General features: G+C 33.9%; 1 protein-coding gene across 1 annotated transcript; it reads right to left on the bottom strand.

Annotated features, from left to right (window-relative positions):
* Positions 1–4,316: 4,316 nt before the first annotated feature.
* On the bottom strand, positions 4,317–18,711 carry LOC140435459 (microsomal glutathione S-transferase 1-like). Its single transcript, XM_072524192.1, has 3 exons — positions 18,207–18,711; positions 7,588–7,664; positions 4,317–4,576 (listed from the first exon to the last, which is right to left on the bottom strand). Exons 1-3 carry the CDS (start codon positions 18,336–18,338, stop codon positions 4,339–4,341), a joined length of 447 nt encoding a protein of 148 aa, XP_072380293.1. The 5' UTR covers positions 18,339–18,711; the 3' UTR covers positions 4,317–4,338.
* Positions 18,712–23,161: the final 4,450 nt, after the last annotated feature.

Below are 23,161 nucleotides of genomic sequence, written 5' to 3'. Positions count from 1 at the left end.
CCGACTTTTAAACTATCAATTAGTTGCCAAAATTCAGGATTTAATGCCACATTTTTTGTACTTTTATTAACAGATGTTATAATTCTATTTTAGAAATATTATCAGGAATTTACGAATTTTCGAAAAAAGTTACATTCGTGATTGTGGCATTTCAGATTTTGTAATAAAATGCATATACGTGAAATTATATCAACCTTTATTATAATAAAAGTGGAACAAAAAGGACTTTCAAATATTGAAAACTACAAAGATTGAAATAATAATATAGTAAAACACTTAATAATATTTTAGAATAATTTAATTTTCGTCTGAATCGTCGCTTTCATTTGGCTCCGGCAAATCGTCTGTGATATTTTTATCGGCATTTATACAGGGTGTTTCAAAAAAAGGTAACCCCGTCTCTAGAGTAGGTAAAAAACTGAAAAATAATTGGGGTTTTACTTAGTTAAAAATTTTTGTAACGCCGTCCGTTTTCAAGATACAGAGCGTTGAAGAAAAAAATTTTACGCATTTTTTACGATTTTGCCGAAACTACTGACAACATTGTAATGAAATTTTATACGAATATGTTTTGGAAGCTGATACTTTCCATGAATTTGTTTTTATATCTGATTCTCATAGAGGGCGCTAGTTACACGGTTCGTACTAAGTATTAGTCAATATAACTTTTTTAAGAGTATAATTATTAATCAAAATTTCAAGTAAACTTAAACATCATTCCATTTTACACGAAAAAGGTACTCTTGGTAAAACTCGATACTGTGTACCGTTTTCGGAATATTTTGATTTGAAAATTATGAAGTAATAATTGATGCTGGTAGTAATGATAAAGTTCTAATAGGTATAACTCTATTTTCTCCAAGTGTGCCATGGAAATCTGACATTTATTGATTGTTATGACGATAAATCAACAATAATTAGAGTTTTGAAACCTTGTTATTTGTAAAATCGAATCAAAATGTACTCAAATGTTGAATACACTGACATGTTATTAACCTTAGGCGAATGTTTAGGATGTTCTAGTGCAGCTGTGACACGTTATGCAGAAAAGTTTCCTAGAAGAAACTTACCAAGTAAAAAAACATTTAGAGCCGTTGAACGACGTTGTCGAGAAACTGAGAATGTGAGACCAAATAAAATAAATTCTGGTAGACCAAGAACAACAAGAACAATTAATAAAGAAAATATTATTTTAAATTTACTTCATCAAGATCCAACAGTTAGCGTAAGGAATATAGCAAGACAAACAAATACTTCTTCTTCAAGTACTTGGCGGATACTGAAGGAACAGTAATTACATCCTTATCATTACAGACAAGTCCAAGAGCTCTTGCCAGATGATCTACCAGTTCGAGTGGATTTTTGTGAAACATTGCAACAAAGGACAGCCCACAATCCAAAGTTTTTAAAATGCATTCTTTTTACGGACGAGGCCACCTTTACGCGACAAGGTATGTTTAACTCCCATAATTCACACTACTGGTGTGATGAGAATCCACGAGTCAAAAGGGTATCACATTACCAACACTCATTTAAAGTTAATGTTTGGGCAGCAACTTTGGGTAACAAATTAATAGGTTATCATATTCTACCTGGAAATTTAAATGGTGATATGTATCTTGATTTTTTAAACAATTCCTTATTCGAGATATTAGAAGATTTAACGCTAAGCGAGCGAAGATCTTTATTTTTTATGCACGATGGAGTTCCACCACACTTTGATAGAAGGTGTCGTAATTGGTTGAGTAATCATTTTCCGAATCGATGGATTGGTAGAGGTGCAGAAGCTCCGATTCATTGGCCTCCTCGGTCATGCAATTTTAACACTTTGGACTACGCAGTTTGGTCGTATATTAAGGAAAAAGTCTATGCTACAGAGGTAAATTCACGCAAGAATTGGAAGAAAGAATTCAATGTCAATTTAATGACATCATAGCTGATCCCCTACCGTTTAGAAGGTTAATGGAATCTTTGGAAAAAAGAATAGACTTGTGTATTCGCGAAAACGGAGGGCATTTTAAACACTTACAGTTTCGGCAAAATCGTAAAAAATGCGTAAAATTCTTTTTTCTTCAACACCGTGTATCTTGAAAACGGATGGCGTTACAAAAATTTTTTACTAAGCAAACCCCAATTATTTTTCAGTTTTTTACCTAGCCTAGAAACGGGGCTACCTTTTTTTGAAACACCCTGTAGAATTATAAAAGTTATGATAGTTCTTTGAAATTGATAAATCATTACAAATTTTCTGCAGATCTTTATATTTAGCAATCGCAATTGGCAACTGCTTATCACAAGCTTTGTTCAAGTCAACGTTTTTTGGTCGCCCACGACTTTTCATCCTGTTAAATTATTGAAATTCATCTCCAAATTTTTTTTATAGAACATTGTCACCACGGCATCAGTTTTAATGTATCGGCACCAGCAAACTTGTTGCCAAGGAATTTCGTTCACTTTATAGTTACGTATTTCAAAGGATTTAAAATCAAAGATGTCATCAAACATTATGAACCTGACTCTAAAAGGACGTGGATGTGTTCGAGCATTTCTTATCATTTGAACCCATTATCTAATAAATAAACACGAACATATTTCGATTTCGTGCGATTTTCGAGTGGAGTAAATCACACTCCATCTCGGTATGACCTGATTTAAAAAACTTAATGTGATCAATAGTTTTAAAATTAGTGTCATCCGTAAGAAGTTTTAAGCACATAGCAGCAAAATGTGAATTTTTTTGTTGCTTGCCATTCCTGTCCGACATCATTCGAACATCAGTAATGTTTTGGTTGATTGATAATGTAAATACACATGGATATCTCGTTTGACTTCATTTTTCCTTGGGTTTTGTTCCAAAGGTAACAGCTTTCGTCCAGATTCTCTAAGTTGTAGACAGTCAGGTTGTAAATAAATAATTTTCGTAGGTAAAATTGTCCTGTTGGACTCTTTGGAGTCGTAAGCACTGCTTTGAGGTCAAAGTTAAACGATAGTACCTCTGAGCCTCACGAGCTAATTGTTTCCTTAGCATTTATTTATAAGGCACATTGTTAAAATAAGTGTTTGTGAAATCGATTGTGTTCTACAATATTTCTTCAACATCGAACTAGACCTTTCTTCGACAAAGATTAATTAATCAGCATCTTTTATAATCAACCACTTTAGAAGTTTGGGTTCTCGTTTTGTATTGAAAGAGAAGAACACTCCACAACAATTATTATTTACTCGAGCTTTGACAAGATAAGAAAGTTTGTGTCTCATTTACTGCTCATCCATTGTTTTACTAATTCCTGCAGTAATTACAGAATAAACAATATTTGAAAAATTGAATATGCCTACGTCAATTGCCGTTAATTTATAAATAGTATCAAGGACACAAAAACTGACTGCGCCCCTGGTACTACTTTAATAACGGACTCAAATTTATCTGGTCAACTTTCAAAGGTCCCCGAGTGTATATGCCGCTGTTCAAAAAAGGTAGCTAAATTACATTTTTGATTTACTTTTTTTATTTTGTTAGTATTTTCATTCATCTTTTAGATCATTAATTTTCTTGGAGTATATCAGGTAGCTGGTGGTTTTTAAATTAATTGTGAGGGGGCACTTTATTTTTGAACACCCGCTGTAGCGGCTCATTTGAGCCCGAGACCACTTCGTTTGTTTTTTTTTTCATTTTGAAAATCTTATTGTCAAGTTGAGAGATGGACAAAAATTCATTTGGTAGCGTTCTTGGAAAAATTACTGTGATGGACGATGTGCAGAGAAATTACGTGTCAAAACGATGAAGGAATTTTAAAAATGAATGAGGATTGTAAAAAATTGTAGTGTTGATGTAAATTACTTAGCTCCAATAGGTAGTCCCAAACATTTCTTAATATAAAAAATATAATTATCGCTTATACTAATGCTTGATAATCATTTATTATTTAAATAAATGCTAAATACTTATTTTTTCCAAGTTTACTTTCTAAATATTTACAATTTATCTTACATTTGAACTGAAAAATTAACTAAAGAAACAAAAAGAAAACTAATCTTCCAATTTTTTTTATCGAGATATAAGTATCACTCTCACTTCCTCCACGGGAAAATTTACTTAATGAAAATTTTATTAGAATTCTTCGTTTCTTCTAGTTTATAGAGCATCTTGCATAATGCATACATTGCTTTGTTTTCTGTTGCATATATTCCGGCCTCTCGTCATGTGTTTTGTTTTTTAATGACTTATGCATAAACCAACTTTTGCTGTTGCCTGCTCCAGCTCTTTTACCACCAAATATTATAACAAAGGTGTTAAATAATAGAAAAAACCAATTAAGTATTTTTTACTAAAAATATTTATTAACTAAAATGATATATAACTTTGAGCGTTAAATATGCGTTGATGAGTAAGCCTACTTCATATATTGGAACTCTTATTACAGATTTCAAAACTGTATATGCAAAAGTATGCAGAATTCTTGACAACACGTATATTCTTATAATCCATTGAGTGAAACCCACTGAAGGATCTGTTAGTAGGTACAAGAAACTAATGATGATGAAGAACGGTATGTTTTCCAAATCGTTGAGGTGTGCTCTATAAAAAAAAATATATTACAGAATGACGGTATTAGATTTTTGTTTCTATACAGTGCAGCGACAACCGCTGATACGTATTTCGACCTCCTTAGGTCTCGTCAGAACGGTATAGTCACTGCTCTGAACCAAAACAAAAATCTCTCCCGTCCTAGACAATAGTTATTAAAATAACTATATACGATATATACGATAACTATGACGAGACCTAAGGAGGTCGAAATACGTATCAGCGGTTGTCGCTGCACTGTATCGAAACAAAAATCTAATACCGTCATTCTGTTTTATTATTTACTTCGTTTGAAGTACCAGAAACTGAATTCACTACGAATTTTGACAAGGATGAACGGCTTGTGGAATGCAATTTTAGATTCCATTGCCGAGTAATTTATCCAGCAGTTTGTTTCGCAAATTTTAGGAAACACAGTGGTTAGGATTTGAATTCGGTTTCGCTAGGCAGAAATCGTTTGATTTCTCTTTTTGTTTAAAATATATTACTTATTAAATACACTTTTGGTTTTAGTATTTACGACGCAATAAAATTATTATTAACACATTTAATTATATGGTCACTTATTAATATGGTACTTGGAATTCCAGAAAAAATGATTAGACTAAAAATGACCTTAATAAAGACTGATAATAGAGTAAGCATACAAGGAAGCCTAACAGGAAAATTTGAAGTAAGAAGGGATTGTGGTATTATCCCTAAAATATTACAATTCATAAAAAGATTAAGTTTAAAAGGAACGTGTAAGACACTGCGCATTTGTTTATATAAAATATGTTTATTAATTCGAATCGAGGACATTAATAAAAAATAGCCTCGATTAGAATGTGTAAGTCAGCAGAATTGTGAATCGCGAACGCATTGTTGTCGTAGGTTGATAAAACAAACTTGACCCACTAATGAATGACTGCTGATATAGCAAGAACTATTAAAAAAGAGACAACGCTTATTATCTCAGGGATCAGAACTAAATTAACGTCAAGATGGCTATTAGTAATTATGAAGTAGTCTCATAGCAACTTTAACTAAGTACTAAATACAATTATAATAAGTAATGTTATAAAGGAGTGTACAGTTGTGTTCCAAATAAATGGTCATCAAATTTAATAACCACATTATTTACCATAGGAACTAAAGCAGGGAGATTCACTGTCCACAATACTCTTCAATTTCTTGCTGGGAGCAATAATCAGAGAGAGTGGAATACGAACAAAAGGTATGATACATGAGAACAGAAGCCAGGTCCTGGCCCTTGCAGACGACAATGTAGTGTTAACGGCGGGATTTAAAGAGGAACTACTGAGGATTTTCAAACTATTTAAAGCGAAGGCTAAACAGTATGGACTGATTATTAATGAGCAAAAAACAAAGTATTTGGAAAAGCGGCAGACCACATATGAAGACACACAACTGAAGACTACCACAAACAATGAGAGTAAAGACTATTGCTTCAAAAAGGTGACGGAATTTTAATATCTAGGAATAACTCTAACAAGTAAAGGGTAGAAAAGAAAGCTAAGAAATGCTGAGAAGCGGATTTCGATAGGAAGGAAGACAATCGGAGCCCTATAAAAATTATTAAGTGTAAAAAACATCTCCAAATAGCCAAAATAAAGACTATACCGAATAGTGATCCAACCCACGGACGCGAAATATGGGTTATGAACAACAATTGAAAAAGAGTGTTTTAAGAAAGATATTCGGGGGAGTAAAAGACTATGAAGACGTTTGGAGGACACGAACAAATACAGAGATTGGAGAGTTGTACGAGAAACCAGAAATTAAGCTATTATGCCATCTTGCGAGAATGGCAGATGAAAGGTGGGCAAAAGACTCGCGACTGATAAGGGAAAGAAAAAAGAGAAGAGGACGACCATGAAAAAAGTGACTAGAAGCTCTTAAGGAAGAGCTAAAAACAATCAATACAAAAAGTTAAGAAATTTCTAAGAATTAAGACCTTAATAGATAATATTACATTTACTATAAAATATGTTCGAAGTAACCTTCCATAGCGTTTGTACAAGTCTTTAGACGTTTTTCTTACTGATGTTGGTCAGCACCTGTTATGTGACAATTAGAAATACGTTGTTGGTACACTACGTCTTTATTATAAATCTAGAAAAAGAAGTAGTCAACATCATTAAATTCAAATGATGACGATAAGTTTGGCCCGTCTCTTCCTATCGAATCTTTAGTACATTGTTTAACAAATTTATCATGACTATGAGCGATGTGGTGAGCAGGAGCTTCGTCCTGAAAATACATTTGTTGGAAAATGTTTTTTTCCAGAAAAAAAACGACTTTTTCTAATAGAATTGATGTATGATTAGCTGGTGATGAAAGGTAGAAGGCCGAAGATCAAGAGGAAAATCTCTAATATGATGGCCAGACTAAATGAAGATTCTGGTGGGAAAAGCCATCCATATGACACAGGATTGCTCCCAATGAAGGCAGCAAGCTAATAATATTTAAAATGTTACCACGTCCTGACAAGGGGTTAAGGAATGCGAAGGATGATTGGCTAGAATATCAAATACATTTATTATTGACCATTTTTAGGTTATAATATTTTTTCTTTTAGTGGTTAAGTATTCATACCAAGGACCTGAAAATGAGCAGAATATATGCAGAGAAACTTTCATTAGGAAAGAAAACTGTTTGATGACTAACGGTAATACTAAGGCGCATGGAACGATCACTGATTTGTGTCACAAGAAAGACAAGATCAGAAACGAAGATCTACGACCTAATCTACCTTTAATTTACGATCTACGTGTAAACTTAAGTGAAAATAGATTGGTTATGTGGCCACTGGATGAAAAATGGATGATGGACTCCCAAAGTACTGCAATCAATACCAAGGATAGATAAAAGAAGTAGAAAAGATTAGGATGACCAAAGAAAAACGAACAAATATTAATTACAAACAAACTTTAGATATAAATCAGAAAATAAAAGTGGCTTATTATGATATTGATCTTTATACCAATAATTCATCGTACCTTCTATTTCGGTCTACAACTTCATGCTCACGTACTGCAGCTTTTAGAACTTTACCATCTTCTGCATTTAGTGGTACCTAAAAAAAACATTAAAAATATTAGTATGCTGTTTGGTTAGAGGTTGTTTTTTTTGCAATCAAAAGTTAGTATTAACACGTTTTTCTTGTCCTCCTTAATCAATTTTTAAAATGCTTTATATTTTACTAATCTATATATTTACTGATCTATGCACTCGTTTCCCTATGATCGGCGAGACTCGGCCAGTTTGATCATCTTTACATGATTTTATTTGCTTTCTACTTCATGTACCATGTCGTTTTAGAACGTTGGTTACCATCATAGCTATTTTAATTTTATTCACTGCTACTCTGTGGCAATACCATCTCAATATCGTAAGTTCTTCATCCATGAAGTCTTCATTCATCCTCCTTTATCTTCTTTAGGTCCACTCTAGGGCTGCCAAATCTCAGATTAAAAAACCGGTTAAAGATGTATCTAAAGTATGGTTCCTTAACCTTTATTTCATCTTAACCAGTTGTGTAGATGCAATAATGTATTTCACTGGGAATTCATTTATAAAACAAGATGTCCAGTAAAGGAGAGACAGGAAAAAGTCTGTAGCATTTTTAAATTCTTTGGTATATATTGAAATCCCCTCATATATGTTAAAACACCGAAATATTCTTTCACTCCTCTTTGCGTCGCCGAGTTGATATAAACTCATATAAACATTTTACAGTTTGTTTATATATCTCAGACTCATATTCTTTGGTAGTTTCTTTGATCGTTTTCCGCTTAATATTGCGTTTCAAATAAACATTCATTTATATCGCTGAGAAAGTATTGCGGGGAAGAGAATTACCTCACTTTCGGTAAGGCCGGCCGCTGTTAAAGGCGTGTTTAGTTTTATTGGAGTCCGAATTTCTTTTCAAATTCGTAATCTTTTCGTTTTCCTTTTTTGTCATAGAAATATAGTATCAAGTGACAGTAGCAGTTAAATGTGTAGTATTGAGCAGTTAATAGTTTAAGTGACGTTTGAAAGATTGGTCATTGAGAACAGATCACTGTTAATTTCAGTGATCACTGTTTTGTTTTGATTTTTCATAAAAAAATCACTGTTTTTCACAAGAGATTTGCGGCGTTTCCGACGAATTTTAAAAATACCCACATGGTTGCAGTTTTTTAAGAAGCGGAGCTTCAAATTTTGGGTCAAATGCCCCAACTTCCAATCTCAATTTTCGCAGTTTGGAGATGAATTTGTTCGTGTGGCGGTGAATCTAACTCCAGTTCTTACCCCAGAAATTTTAGTGAAACCCAGGTAACTTTTTTTGTCTGAACTTTTAAAGTAAAAATAGACATTTTTTCATTAATAATTGCTTTCACACATTTAAGAAATTGCTATAATTAAAATTGTAGATCCTAGGGCGTGGCTTAGCTGTCATTTTAATTGTTCTCAGTTTTAAGATTTAGTATTGACATATGACAGTTAGCACTATTTTTGACATTTGGTAAATACCTACTCATATTTGAGATTTTATTTTTGTTTTTTTAAAAAAAAAAGCTTACCCTCTATGCATAGTTTCATTTAAAAAGATATTTCTTTATTTGTAATAATTAATTTCTGCTACAAATTGTTGCCCATTAACAATTGTAAGTATTGTAGTATCTCCAACTTCTAGAGTTTGTAAACTGATAGGACATGGTAAGTGACTTTCTTTGTTATTTTGTATTTACTTTTGTAACTATCAGTAGCGCACCTCCTAGATTTGCCTCTGGGGGGGGGGGGGCGGTTTGGTTGGTACAAAGTACCGAAATTTTTTTTATGAATTTACCTCCATTTTGAGTCCTCAAAATGTGTGAGTAACAGTGTCGGAAAAGGGTCTTGGGAGAGAAGGAATTTAACCCCCAAAACCCCCTCCCCCTGGGTGCGCCACTGGTAACTATTAATGTAGTGTTTTTGTACTATTTACTTTTGTAACTGTTTATGGTGAGACACTAAGAAATATGTGATTTTTTTCCCTAAACCATTTTGTTTATTTATTTTAAAAAAGAAGGAAGATCTTTTGTTTCATCCAGCAGGAGGATTCTTCAAAGCGGCGTCCATTTTAAATAGCTTTGAGAACCTTGGTGTGTTTTTTTTGTCCAGAAGACTTATGTCTTCTTCTTAAAGTTCCATCTCCTATCGGAGGTTGGATATCATAACGGCGGCTATGGTCACTTTGTTGGCTGCTGCTCTGAAAAGTTGTAGTGAACTACAGTTAAACCATTCTCTAAGGTTCTTCAAACAGGAGATGCATCTTCTTCCTATGCTTCTTCTTCCTTGGATTCTTCCTTGCATAATAATTCTCAGCAGCTCATATTTTTCTCCTCTGGTTATGTGACCCAAATATTCTAGTTTTCTTCTTTTTATGCTGTTCATAATTTCTAACTCCTTATTTAGACGTCGTAGTACCTCAGCATTGGTAATCCTTTGAACCCACTGAATTTTTAATATTCTTCTGTAACACCACATTTCGAACGCTTCTATTTTTCTTATGTGTTATTTCTTCAATGCTCTAATCTAAATGCTTAGAGCAACAGAAATGGACTTCTGGCGCCGCTCGGCGGGAATCTCCAGACGCGACAGAATAACAAACGAGAGAGTCCGAGAAATCATGGGGGTTACACATAATATTGTTGATGACATCAAAACGACACAACTCAGATGGTACGGACACGTAAGGAGAATGCCGGAGAATAGAATACCAAGACAAATTCTTGAATGGCAACCAAGAGGTAGGCGAAGACCAGGAAGGCCTAGAAGAAGTTGGAGAGAAGGAGTTGATAAAGAAATCAGAGAAAGAGAACTGGAAGACGATCTATGGAACGATAGAATGAGATGGAGATTGGAAATCGGAAGACGTCGAAGAACGTTGTAAACCGAAATTATATATATATATATATATATATATATATATATATATATATATGCTTCCATTCCGTATAGTAAGATAGAAAATATGTAACATCTGAAAGGCCCTCAATCTGAGATGCAACTGAAGGTCTCTGTTGGTAAGCATTGTCATCATTTTCACAAATGCTTGCCTTGCAGTTTCAATTCGGACTTTGATTTCTCTGCTTTGGTCATTTTTGTCATCAACCCAGGTTCCCAGATATTTATATGTCTCTACTTTTTCTATTTGGGTTTGCTCTATCATTAATCTTTTATTTCCATGTTGCGTTTTTGAGACAATCATAAATTTAGTTTTTCTCTTATTTATTTTTAGTCCGTATCTAATGCAATAATCGTTAATTCTATTTACCAATTCTTGTAGCGATTCCAGGGTGTCTGCCATTATAACGGTGTCATCAGCGAATCTTATGTTATTTACTATTCTTCCGTTTACAGAGATTCCATCACCCAGATCCGCTATCGTTTCCTGGAATATGGCTTCACTGTACACGTTAAACAGTAATGGTGACAGAACATAGCCCTGTCTTACTCCTCTCATTATATCTATATTTTCGGACTTTTGTTCTTCTATCTTTATATTTGCTTATGTAAGTACCCCTTTATTTTATTTTTGTAGTTACCCCAGACCAGTCCCTTTGTCATTCACTTATCCACGACCCAGTTCTCCAAATAAACCTTGAGTGGCCGTTTGCCAAAGTTTCGGTTTGCTTGCTCTATCTCCGCCCTATTAGATTTTGTCCCCAATTTTGAACCCCCTATAATGATCCCAATGTGGTAGGCAACATAATTGTTACAACATAATTAAAGTTTTATATTTGAAATGCGAGAGATTCTTCTACAGCACGTCGTTCTTACTCCTCGTCTCATTTTTCATCTTGTGGTCCATCTAAAACATGTTTAAAAACATTTAGCTCAGCGTTATATCTTCAGATTTCTCCTTAGTGTTTTTTAAAAAACATTCAACATCCACAAATCATACAGAAACCATGTGTCTTTAACTACTGATTCAGTTATTTGTACTCAAAAATAATTTAGAACGGTACAATATACAAAGCAACCAAAGGGAAAAAGACACCCAAGGAAAAAGAGCTAAATATCTTAATGTGATTCATTGAGATCTACTTATGAAATGAAAGGCCAAAAGGTTTAAAACAAAAAGAAATGATTAATGCGACTTAATAGTAAACATATCATCCACACAATATTAGATAGAAAAAATACGCAATAATTACATTAGTTATTATATCTAATTATTAATTAAACACTGAGCAATATTTTATGCGTTTTCACATATATTTTATGCGAATACGTGACTAGAAACATCAAAACAAACCTTGACTCTTGTATTCAAGCAATATCAAATTATCGATAAGTACCAAATTATACAAAAACGAATACTTTAAAACAATTACTTTTAGCTTATCTTCAATGACTTCAATGTCAACTAGTCGAAATGCAAGTTATTTAACTGATTAATTAATAATCTCAGTAGTTTGTGATACACATGAATTTTACGTAAAATTTATCTTTAATAATTAGTAATAAGTAATAAATAATTCTTACACCTGTAGTATCAACAATGAACGCTGTTTAAAATTACCTAAATAGTATTTTGTATTTTATATTTTAAAATTTAAAATATTTAAAAAAGATTTGGAAAAAGCATATGACAGTGTACCGATCTCCCAACTATGGATAGAAATGGGTAACTTGAAAATAAACCCAATTCTTATTAACGCCACTCAAAAATATTACGAACAAAACTTTGCAAGAATTAAAATGGGACAAGAAATCACCTCTCCTTTTCAAACAACAAAGGGACTAAGACAAGGCTGCTGTCTGTCACCCACCTTATTTAAAATCTATTTGGACAGATCCTTAGTGAAATGGGTAAAAAAATGTAGAAACATGGGAATAACGGTGGAAGAAAACAAGCTATATACACTTTTCTTTGCGGATGACCAGGTAGTAATTGCCGAAGACAGCTACGATCTTAGCTATATGGTAAGAAAACTGCAAGAAGAATATGAGGTGGCAGGTCTAAACATGAATATGACAAAATGTGAATATCTCTCAGTGGGAACAGATGAAATATGTGACCTAGTCTTGGAAGACGACAAAATCAAAGGCGTGCAATCCTGCAAATATTTGGGGGTCATTTTCAACAAGAAGGGAAATAGCGCAGCTGAAATCAGGGAAAGAATAAACAAGGGCAGAGCAGCGACCCGTGCGTTAAACTCTCTTCTCTGGCAAAAAACAATTCGACGAGAAACCAAAAAACACATTTACGGCAGTATAGTCCAAAGTATTACACTTTACGGTTCGGAAGTATGGGACGTCAGCAAAGCTAATAGAAACAAACTTATGACGACAGAAATGGATTATTAGAGATGAAGCTGCGGTAGATCGAAACTGGAGAGAGTTAGAAACGAACAAATCAGAAACGAAATGAAAATGGAGCGAAATATCAATGATGACATAGAAAGAAAACAATTAATCTGGTTCGGACATGTTAAAAGAATGCCAGAGTACAGATGGCCTAGGAGAGTACTGGAATGGATCCCTCCTGAAAGAAGAAAGAGAGGACGACCACGGAGAAGTTGGCGCAACGATATTGATGAAGCAATGGCGGCAAGAGACTTAGAAGAGGCAACTGCATATGACAGAAAAAGATGGAAATTGGGGGCGGAGAATGGATTTTGAAGGTTTGTAGATGACTCTGTTCAAAGACAATCTTTTTCAAACTTCTTACTCTAAAACTTGAGTCCTTGATCTGTCAAACAAACAAACCAGCTATGAATTTAAAAATGGAACTAGTTTCGTCCCTAATTATTGTGAGACAACTATATTAAGTTACATAAATCCAAACACGTATTATAAATTATTTTATATTGAAAATATTTTGTAAGATTGAGTATAATTCAAAATTTCAGTATGATTGAAACAACTTTCAAAGTTAAATCAATTAACAATGTGTTGATTTACCTCAGAGAGCAACACACTTGGATAGGTCTGGGCTCGCTTCTGATTAGGTAGTCAATATCTTCCTTAGGTATCTCGTTCCGTGCCCTAATCAACTACTTCCGAAGTGCTCCCAAAGTTTGTTTGCGAAATTTAAGACCCAAATAGCAATGATGATAGCCAAACTTCGAAACGGAGACTGCGTGTAAAGAAGAAGAAGGCTCTAGAACTTTTAGTACCTCCAATGTGGTTATTTATATATAATAGTTACATTTATTTTTCCAGGCACTGTTCTTCTTCTTAAGTACTTCTTGTTTAACTCTTTTATTCATTTGCTTGTATTCTTCTAATGTTTGTTAGCTACTGTTTTGGATTAACTCTTTCTACTTTTCTTACTGTTACTACTAAGGCTTTTTTCGCTACTTTTTAAAACCGATTTTTAATATTCTTCTTCGGAAGATCTATTTTGTTTAACAAGCTTTTGTTTTTTTTTTGTTTTAGTCTCCAAGACTAAAGTAAACGTGTAATTTCGTTATCTGGACTGTCCAAGTTATATTTAATACACTTCTGGTGTAATTAGCATATTTAATTAAAATGGAATTTAAAAATCCAAAAGTATTAAGTTCAAAACGTCCTCGGAATAATCTGTCCATCTTCAGTAAACTTTGTTTGACTCGTAGGTTAAAGTAGTACACAGTGAGACGCGGTACACAGTACTACTGATACATAATACAACATATTTTACAAACCAATCTACATAATGCGGGCTATTGCATCACAGATGTTGCTACTGTTGTTATTTTTGCAATATGGCGTATATGGTAAATGTATTTAACTAAATCGTATTTTCGATAGTATAAAGTTATATTTAAACCAATATTCAGAGGAATATTTTGCTGAAAATACAAGCAGTTATTGAGTAATTTCAACTGAACATTGGCGCATCAGGTGTTGTGAACAAGGGACGTTGTTGTTTATAACAGATACCTAACTTGTTGTATTTTTTTAGAATGGTAAATTTCAGTATAACGTAACAGTATACAGTGAGTTAAACATTACTGGTACACAGTGAGACTGTCTCACTGTGTACCACAAATAAGTAGTATCATTTTAAAAATAGTATATATATATATATATATATATATATATATATATATATATATATATATATATATATATGTGTGTGTGTGTATCTAATTTTTTAAATTTCAATGTTTTACTTAACTTAAAATCAAGATAATTAAATTTAAATAAAATCGTTTTTCGTAACTTGCTATGCAAGATGCTCATACAGTTTAATCTGAACCCTTAATCTCTGATCCTATGTCATTACCTGAATAAAATGATACCATTTTGTTGCAGATACCTAGAAGACTGAATGTTCCACGAAAAATTGGCAACGCTTCTGCTGAACAGATGTCCAATGCTGTTGGTGCTGTTATTGATGGAATATGTTCGTTAAGACAAGCCGCTCAACAATTTGATGTCAAATTTCAAACCCTCCAGAGATATGTGCAAAAGAAAAGAAATAATGCTGAAAATTTACCAATCATTATGCAACCAAATTAGTCGGTGAACAACATTTTTCCAGATGAACAGAAGAATATTCTGTGTAACTACTGTGTAGCTAAAGTAAACAAATTGAAGATACCAAAACCATAGACAGAACGTAGAATGGCCGGGATCGACTGGCTTCGTTCATTTATGAAAAGAAAAAAGTTGAGCATACGACAACCTGAATCATATGGCTTGACATGCTTAACTTCTTTCAACCGACACAACTTTCATCTGTTTGTTGATAATCTCCAAAACATCCTAAATAAATATTTTATTTTAGTTGAGAGTTCATGTATTTTTAATTTTGATGAGACTAGCACAAAAACTGTCCACGACCCCAAAAAATAACTGAAAAAGGTATTAAACAAATAAATAGTTGCACTAGTGGCGAACATGGTGCACTAGTTACCACCGCTGTATAATATCTGCCCTCTGCACATACTGTCCACGAGTGATGGTGTTTCCACGTAAATTCTTTAAAGAGTGTATGCTTATGGAGCGCCTCGTGGTACCTTGAGACTAGCTAGCAGCAGAACTTTTTTTACAAGTATTAAAAAATTTTAACAAATACAGCAGCAGTTCCAAAGAAAATTCGTCGCTGCTAATATTTGATAACCACGTAAGCCACATCACAGTGGAAGTAATCATGAAGGCTCGAGAAGCAGGTGTCCATATTTTGACGTTGCCCCCACATTTTAGCAACAAAGTTCAGCCCTTAGATGTGGCTTTAAAAAACAGAGATATGTCCCTTCAATCCAAGAGTTTTGAGATAGAGCGACTTTCTTGGAACGGCAGTGACAGATCGTCCTAAAGAAATTGTAGAAGAGGTTTTAGAACTACTAAAGAAAATAAAAGAAAAAGAGATGTTGCAAGGATGTCCTAAGGCCAAGACAAGAAAAGTTAACAGGAAGCCGAAGAAGCCAAAAAGATAAGTAGTATCCTCACAAGCATACCTGAGAAAGATGCGCTCGAAGCAAAACGGAAGCAGTTGGTTTCTTCGACAACGAAACAGAAAGTTACCCTTATTGTGGACATTGAGAGTTCTTCGGGTGAAGGTGAACCAGTTTTGAATTGGGGAGATAGTGATTATAACGATTCTTGGATAGGACCAGTGGATGATGAGCATTTGACTCCGTAGAGGGTGACTATGTTTTAGTGAGGTTTAAAGAAAATTCGTGTTTCGTATTTCCTACTGTTCCTGATATTGCTTTCGGAAGAAAGAAGATGTCAGATTTGTTCTTCGAAATCGAAAGCCATTACACAATAACAAGAGGCTGACTGCATCTTACAATAAATTTGAAATAAATTTTAGTCATCTAAACGTTCGCTAATTAGCCTTCCTTTCAGATATCAACTCTTATGTTTTCTTGGAAAAAATATAAGTATTTTATACAAAGTTATGATGATCATTTTTTTATTTTTCTTATCGAACTAATGCGTCTCACCGTGTACCAGTAACATGTCTCAATGTGTACCAGGGGTGGTACAAACTGAGACATGTACAAGGTTGTTTTTAAAGTTACATAACTTTTTTGAATTAAAAATACAGGCCTTTATATTTATAGAAGTGATATATATATAAAATACCAAAAATCATTGTGGCTGAAGCTGCCAGTTCTTATCGATGATTAAAACAATTAATTCGCCAATAATTCAATTTCGTCTCATTGTGTACCACCTTCCCCTACTTGCAAAAAAAAAACTCAAAACCAAATAGTGTTTGGGTTTAAATGGATTAAACCTTACTTGAAAATATTAACTTATCTGGCAGTATGCCGATGAAATTATACTGAACAGGGAACATAACATAAGTTGGAGAAGACCAAGCAGGGTTAACAGTAGGAAAATCATGCCTAGATCATACGTACACATTAGAACAACTGATAAAGAAGAAAATGGCAAAAGGTAGACCGGTCCATCTGGCCTTTGTTGATCTAAAGAAAGCATATGACTCAATACCTAGAGTCAAATTATGGGAAGCAATGAATGATCTCGGAATCCGACAAACACTAATAAAAGCAGTTAAAGCACTATACAAAGAAAACAAAGTAGCTATTAAATGTGGAAATAAAGCCTACAATCCATTTAAGACGACAAAAGGAGTTCTACAAGGCTGTGCTACGTCCCTTACTCTGTTTAAAATATTCTTGGAAAAGACACTCAAACCATGGAGGAGAAAGTGCGAAGGAATGGGCATACCAGTAAGAGACGAATACCTATACACCTTAAGTTTTGCCGACGATCAAGTAGTCATCGCACAAGATGAAGAAGATCTCAGCTTTATGCTCAGAAAACTAGAAGAAGAATATAAAAACAACGGAATGGAAATAAACTTAGAGAAAACCGAATACCTAACAACAGAAAACAAGGATATGAGAAACCTAGAGATAGATGAGGGAAGACAAATAAATGGAACAGATAAATTCAAGTATTTAGGAACCATAATATCGAACCAGGGAACAACAGAAGAAGATATAAACAACAGACTGAGACAAACAAGAAACTGTATAAGACAACTAAACTCAGTGTTGTGGGATAAGAACATTACGATAAAGACAAAAAAGAGAATATACCCTGACAAGAAGTATCCTGACATATGGGTCCGAAAACTGGACAATAAACAAGAGAAATAGAGCTAGAATAAGAGCAGTAGAAATGGAGCTCCTGAGGAGAAGCTGTAGACTTACAAAAAGAGACAGAATTGAAAACGCAGAGATTAAGCGGAGAATGGGAGTGCAATCAGACATAATCGACTATATAGAGGAGAAGAGACTATCCTGGTACGGCCACGTCAGAAGAGCGGACAGAGGACGCTGGATAAACAAAATCACAGAATGGAGCCCGATTGGAAGAAGAAAGAGAGGAAGACCCCGAAGGTCATTCAGAGATGAAATCGACGAGGCTATGGAGAAAAGAACCCTGCGAGATGGAGACTGGAATGACAGGGAAAATTGGAGAAAACGGTTGAGTGAAGGAAGACAGTGAAAACTGTGGAAATCCTTAGTAGTAGTAGTAGTAGTAGGAACATAAGTCCCTAATCGAAAGAGTTTTCTACATCTGAACTTTAGGAATTTAACATTCCTAAAAACAAGTGTTCAGGATTTATAAGTGTAAAAGTAAACATTTTAGAAAACACATAAATACTCACCTTATAATATATTCTGGATAAGCCCACCTGAGCAATCATCAATAAGACTTTGAGCACTAGGATTGCTACCCAATAAACATAAAACTCCAATAATTCACGTTTAATAGGTAAATATAACTTCTCGGTATTCATTTTGGATTACTATTTTTATGAATCGACAAGACAATGAAGTTTAGTGTCGTGTGGTGTCAAATAAATTTGTGTAAATTGACTGAATTATTAAAACCTTCGACTATTACGTCGATGAAAACAGGCAGGTACTACAAACTTTAATAACTGTTTTGTTTCGTTGATGATTCGATTGTGTAAGTATTTGTAGTATGATATTGATTTGATAGAGAAGCTTGTCATTAATATGCAGTTGCATATAAATTTTCAAGGGTATGCACTTTGATAATCCAGTGCCGGCTCATTTATATTTGTACAACAATTTTCTTCCTTATACTGAAAACTCAACATGAAATTAAATTAAAACAATCAGGTTTTAGTATAGTTAAACTCACGTTTAAAAAGTAATTTACGTAATAATATATAAAAATAACAAACACTAATTTGTTTGAATTTCGAACGATAAGGTTGCTAACGATAGTTAAAGTGATAAAAACCTGATAAGAAATAAATATCAGTTTAATAAATAGTCGGAGCAACGGATAAATTGGTGCCATGAGTTCATAAGTTTGTGGGACAAGAAATATTATAAATTATAGGTAATTATACTCAATATGCTTTAGTCCAAAATACATCAAACCAACGCACTAAAATCCCACTCCAGGTGCAGGACAGTATCTACCTCAAGGTACGATATACCAAAATTCGTACTATCCTACATCCATCATCATCATCAGCTCATAGTCGTCCACTGCTGAACATAGGCCTCCTCGAAAAACCTCCATTCAGATCTATCTTGCGCTGCTGTAATCCAGTTGGTACAAATCCTCTGTATGTCGTCAGTCCATCTTGTGGGTGGTCTTCCCGGGTTTCGTCTATCCGCTCTCGGTCTCCACTCCAAGATTTTTTTGGTCCACCTATTATCCTTCATTCTAGCGACGTGTCCTGTCCACTTCCATTTAATTTTGGCTATGTGTTTTATAATGTCTTCTACACCACTTTTTCTACGGATTTATTTTTTTGTTTTACATTTTTGTCTTTTAGTAGTTAATATTTAGACCTACTTTACGTGCTGCATCGCTGAGTTCATTCAACATATCACTGGTAGCCTTTAGGTCATCTGAAATCAGAACATCATCTGATAGCGACATAGTGTCTCCCTGTCGAATACCTCTCCTGATATGTATCTTTTTGGTAGGACCGTGCAGATTTATAGTTGCTGTAGCATTTCTGTATATATTTTCTATACTATTGGTGTACCTATGATCAATTCGACACTCTTACAATGCCTTTAGAAGTGCGGGTAGTTCGATAGTATCAAACGCTTTATGGAAGTCTATAAATGTTAGAACTAGAGGTCTATTGTATTCAATTGATTTTTCAATTAAGACTTTTATGCACTGTAGATGATTATTTATACCGTAGTTGGGACGAAAACTAGCCTGTTCTCTTGGCTGATATAGCTCAAATTTTGCTTCCAATTGATTGGTTATTATTATGGTGTACAGTTTGTATAAATGATTGAGTAGAGAAATTGGCCTGTAATTCTCTAGCTTCATGTTGTCACCCTTTTTATGCAGAAGAATTGTAATGGACTTATTCCAAGCTATAGGAATTTTTTGACTATACAAGCAGAGCTTGAAGAGGTCTCGTATTTTTTTCAGAAGAGAAGTTCCGCCAAGTTTTATAGCTTACGTAACTATTCCATCATCTCCTGGAGCCTTGTTGTTTTTCATTTTTTTTTTGAGTGCATATTGTATCTCATCTTGAGTTTCTTGATCTCATCTTGATTCCATTTCTGGAATGTCCTCAGATCCCTGGTTTTGAGCTTTTGTCTACCGTCTTCATTTACGTTATTGTTAATTTGGTTTGTGTGTTAGTGTAGAATTCCTCGACTATTTCAAGTATTTTCTGTCTGTCTGTTGTTACTTCACCCTATTTATTCTTAAGCTGGAAAATTTCTTTTCTACTTGTCGCCATTTTTCGTCTCATTACCTTCATGCTCCTGTTTTGCTCTATAGTCTGTACGATTTTTTCATGTTTAAATTTCCTAATATCTCTTCTCACAGCTTTCGATATGTCTTTATTGAGTGCCCGAATGGTTTGTGGGTCAATGTCCCTTTCACTTTGTAACTGTCTTCTTTCTGTTATTTTAAGTTGTGTTTCTAAAGTGATCTTTTGATCTCTTTTAGACTTTGGGCAAAAACGTGCTTGTGCCAGCTTAAGTGTATCAGTTATTTGTTTGTTCAACTCACCGACATCGTTTGGTATTATGCTGTGATCAAGAGTGTTGTTAATGTAGTCTCCAAATGCTGTTTCGTCTTGTGGGAGTGGGCGTTTTTTATTATATGACTTCTATCTAACTAAGTAGATATCTTAATGGTAGCTCTAACCATCGAATGGTCAAAGTTTGTCGAAAATTGGTGACGAAGGAAGGAAGACTATGACGAAGGAGAAAAGTTCCCAAATCTTCGACAAAAATTAAAGCCAAAAGTAGAAAACCTAACAAACACAAAATTAAGTAACACAATATAAGAGCCCCATATTGTACCTCAGTTTCAAACCCCTCTAAAACCTATCTTAATCAAACAAACCTTTAGCTGCTGATAAGCACCTTTTAAATCTAGAACAGTAAAACATTTATGTCCGCTTAGACATGCGAAAATATTTTCTGGTAGTGGTAAAGTGCAATGATCACTATCCAAGAATTGTTTTAATGTTTTTTTTTAATCTACAGAAATTCTTAGTTCCCCAGATGCTTTTTTTAACTAGTACTACGAGACTGGCTCAATTACTATAACTGACTTTTTGTAAAATTTCGAACTCCACTAGTTTTCTTAATTACCATTGAACTTTATCTTTTAGGACAAAAGGCATATCATAAGCTCTATGAAAAATGGGTTGCGCATTTTCTTTTAAATTTAAATCAATTTCAAAATGTTTAATGAATGAATTCTCATCACAATCAAATCTAAATTCTTTTTTTTACTTCGGTTATTAAACTTGAAGTTTCAAGGTTTTCCAATTCCAGCTGACTAACAAATTCACTCCGTAAAAAGTTAACTTTTTGTCTCCAATTAGATTGTAACACATGTAACCAATCCCTACCCAGCAGAGGAGTAATTACTTCCTAAAATGACAATAGATAATTTTACAAGATTGTTTTTATATTTTACTAATCCATAAGTGTCTCCCATAATTTTTTCTCCCTTCCTGGTTAATACTTTTAAACAATACTTAACGGAATAAATATTTAAAGCTGATAAAAACAACTTCATAAAATCCTGTATATGAATTACTATACGACTTGCACCAATATCAATGCCAAATAAAATTGAGTTACCTTCCACCTCTAATACTATCTTCTCTGGAGCTGAATTTTCAGGTTCTAATGAAGACAAGAATCCCAGAAATGATGAATTTTCTTCCTTCACTTCATCTTGTATATCTCCTTCTCCTAACAACATAACTTTAGAACGACAGACAGTACTCGTTTGCCCACTTTGTTACAACTGAAACATTGCCTTGCTTTGGCTGCACATTTTGATGAATCATGTTTTCTACCACATCTAAAGCAAGACTTATATTGGACATAACTTCTACCAGCTTGTTAACCACCATCATTTTAATTGTATCTTTCTTCTTTCTGAATATTACTTTATCTAACTTTTCTTCACTTGCAGTTATATTTTCAGGTTCCATCCTTCTAACTTGACCTTCTGTAAGTTCTATGGATAATGTTATCTCATTAGCTCTTTCAAAAGAAGTCTTCTGCCAGGAGTTTACGTTTTATTGTGACTGATAACTACATACAAGTCTGTCTCTGAGAGATTATTTCAAAAATTGACCAAATTTACAATATTGAGCCACATTTTTTAGTGTAGTATGTTGTAAAATTTATACCTTTCATCGATAACTAACCTCTTTGGACTATAATGTTCAGTCAGAACTATTTTTAACTCCTCAAATGTTTTTGAACTTGGTAGTTCTGGTGCTAATAAGTCTTTTAAGACACTGTGAACTTCTCCACCAACTAGAGTAATTAATAATGGAACTTATTTGTATTCTTCCACTACATTACATAAAAACAACTGCTCAAGTCTCTCTAGATACGACGTGACATCACTTTTAGCAGGATCGAATTGTTCAATGGCCCCAATTAACGACATTTTATAAATTTTACGTGGATTCTTTCTGTGACTGGTAGCCAAATATGTTGTGTATTTAATGAAGCACAGACTAACAAAACATAACTATTTATTTACTTATAAAACGGTTACAAATAATTCAATTAATCATAGCAGCGTGGACATTCAGAGCTGCTCATCGACATGACATTACCTCACCTAAGCCTGTCAAATTTTTCCGAAGTGTTAACTGTTCCGATGCAGGATTAATATATTGGAGAAGATCTTTTCACTAGTCTATCCTGATAAGATTTTCGAACGTTTGATGCTCTATTGCCTCTTCTATTAGCATCATATCCTAACCAAAGTGCAGTATGACCCCACGCCCGCTTGCATTGTTCTGTAAATGCCAGGATCCCTATTATAAGAGACTACTGTGAAAACTACAAGGTACATTTGCTGTGATTGGTGGGTGGGCATGTCTTAATTTAAAATTTGGCGGGTTTAATGTTTATTGAACTGAAAATGGGGTATTGGTAGGAAGTCTGTCTTGGAAGACATTACTAGGAAGTAATGTCTTTAATTTTCCTACATTGAAAATAACAAGGTAGGTACATTTGCTGTGATTTATCGGTAGATGTATATTAATTTAAAATTTGGCAGATTTCATGTTTATTAAAATGTAAGTTGGGTATTGTTGTTTGTTTGTGTTTAAATGAC

This window comes from Diabrotica undecimpunctata, chromosome 3, assembly GCF_040954645.1.
Source record: "Diabrotica undecimpunctata isolate CICGRU chromosome 3, icDiaUnde3, whole genome shotgun sequence".
Lineage (NCBI taxonomy): Eukaryota > Metazoa > Arthropoda > Insecta > Coleoptera > Chrysomelidae > Diabrotica > Diabrotica undecimpunctata.
This window is presented reverse-complemented; position numbering and strand designations above follow the sequence as displayed.

Coding starts and splice junctions, on each gene's coding strand:
- LOC140435459 (XM_072524192.1), bottom strand. CDS start 18,338: ATGAATACCGAGAAGTTATATTTACCTATTAAACGTGAATTATTGGAG. Junction 7,665..18,206: donor TATCCAGAATATATTATAAG/GTGAGTATTTAT, acceptor TGTTTTTTTTAG/GTACCACTAAATGCAGAAGA. Junction 4,577..7,587: donor GTTGTAGACCGAAATAGAAG/GTACGATGAATT, acceptor TTTTTTTTATAG/AGCACACCTCAACGATTTGG.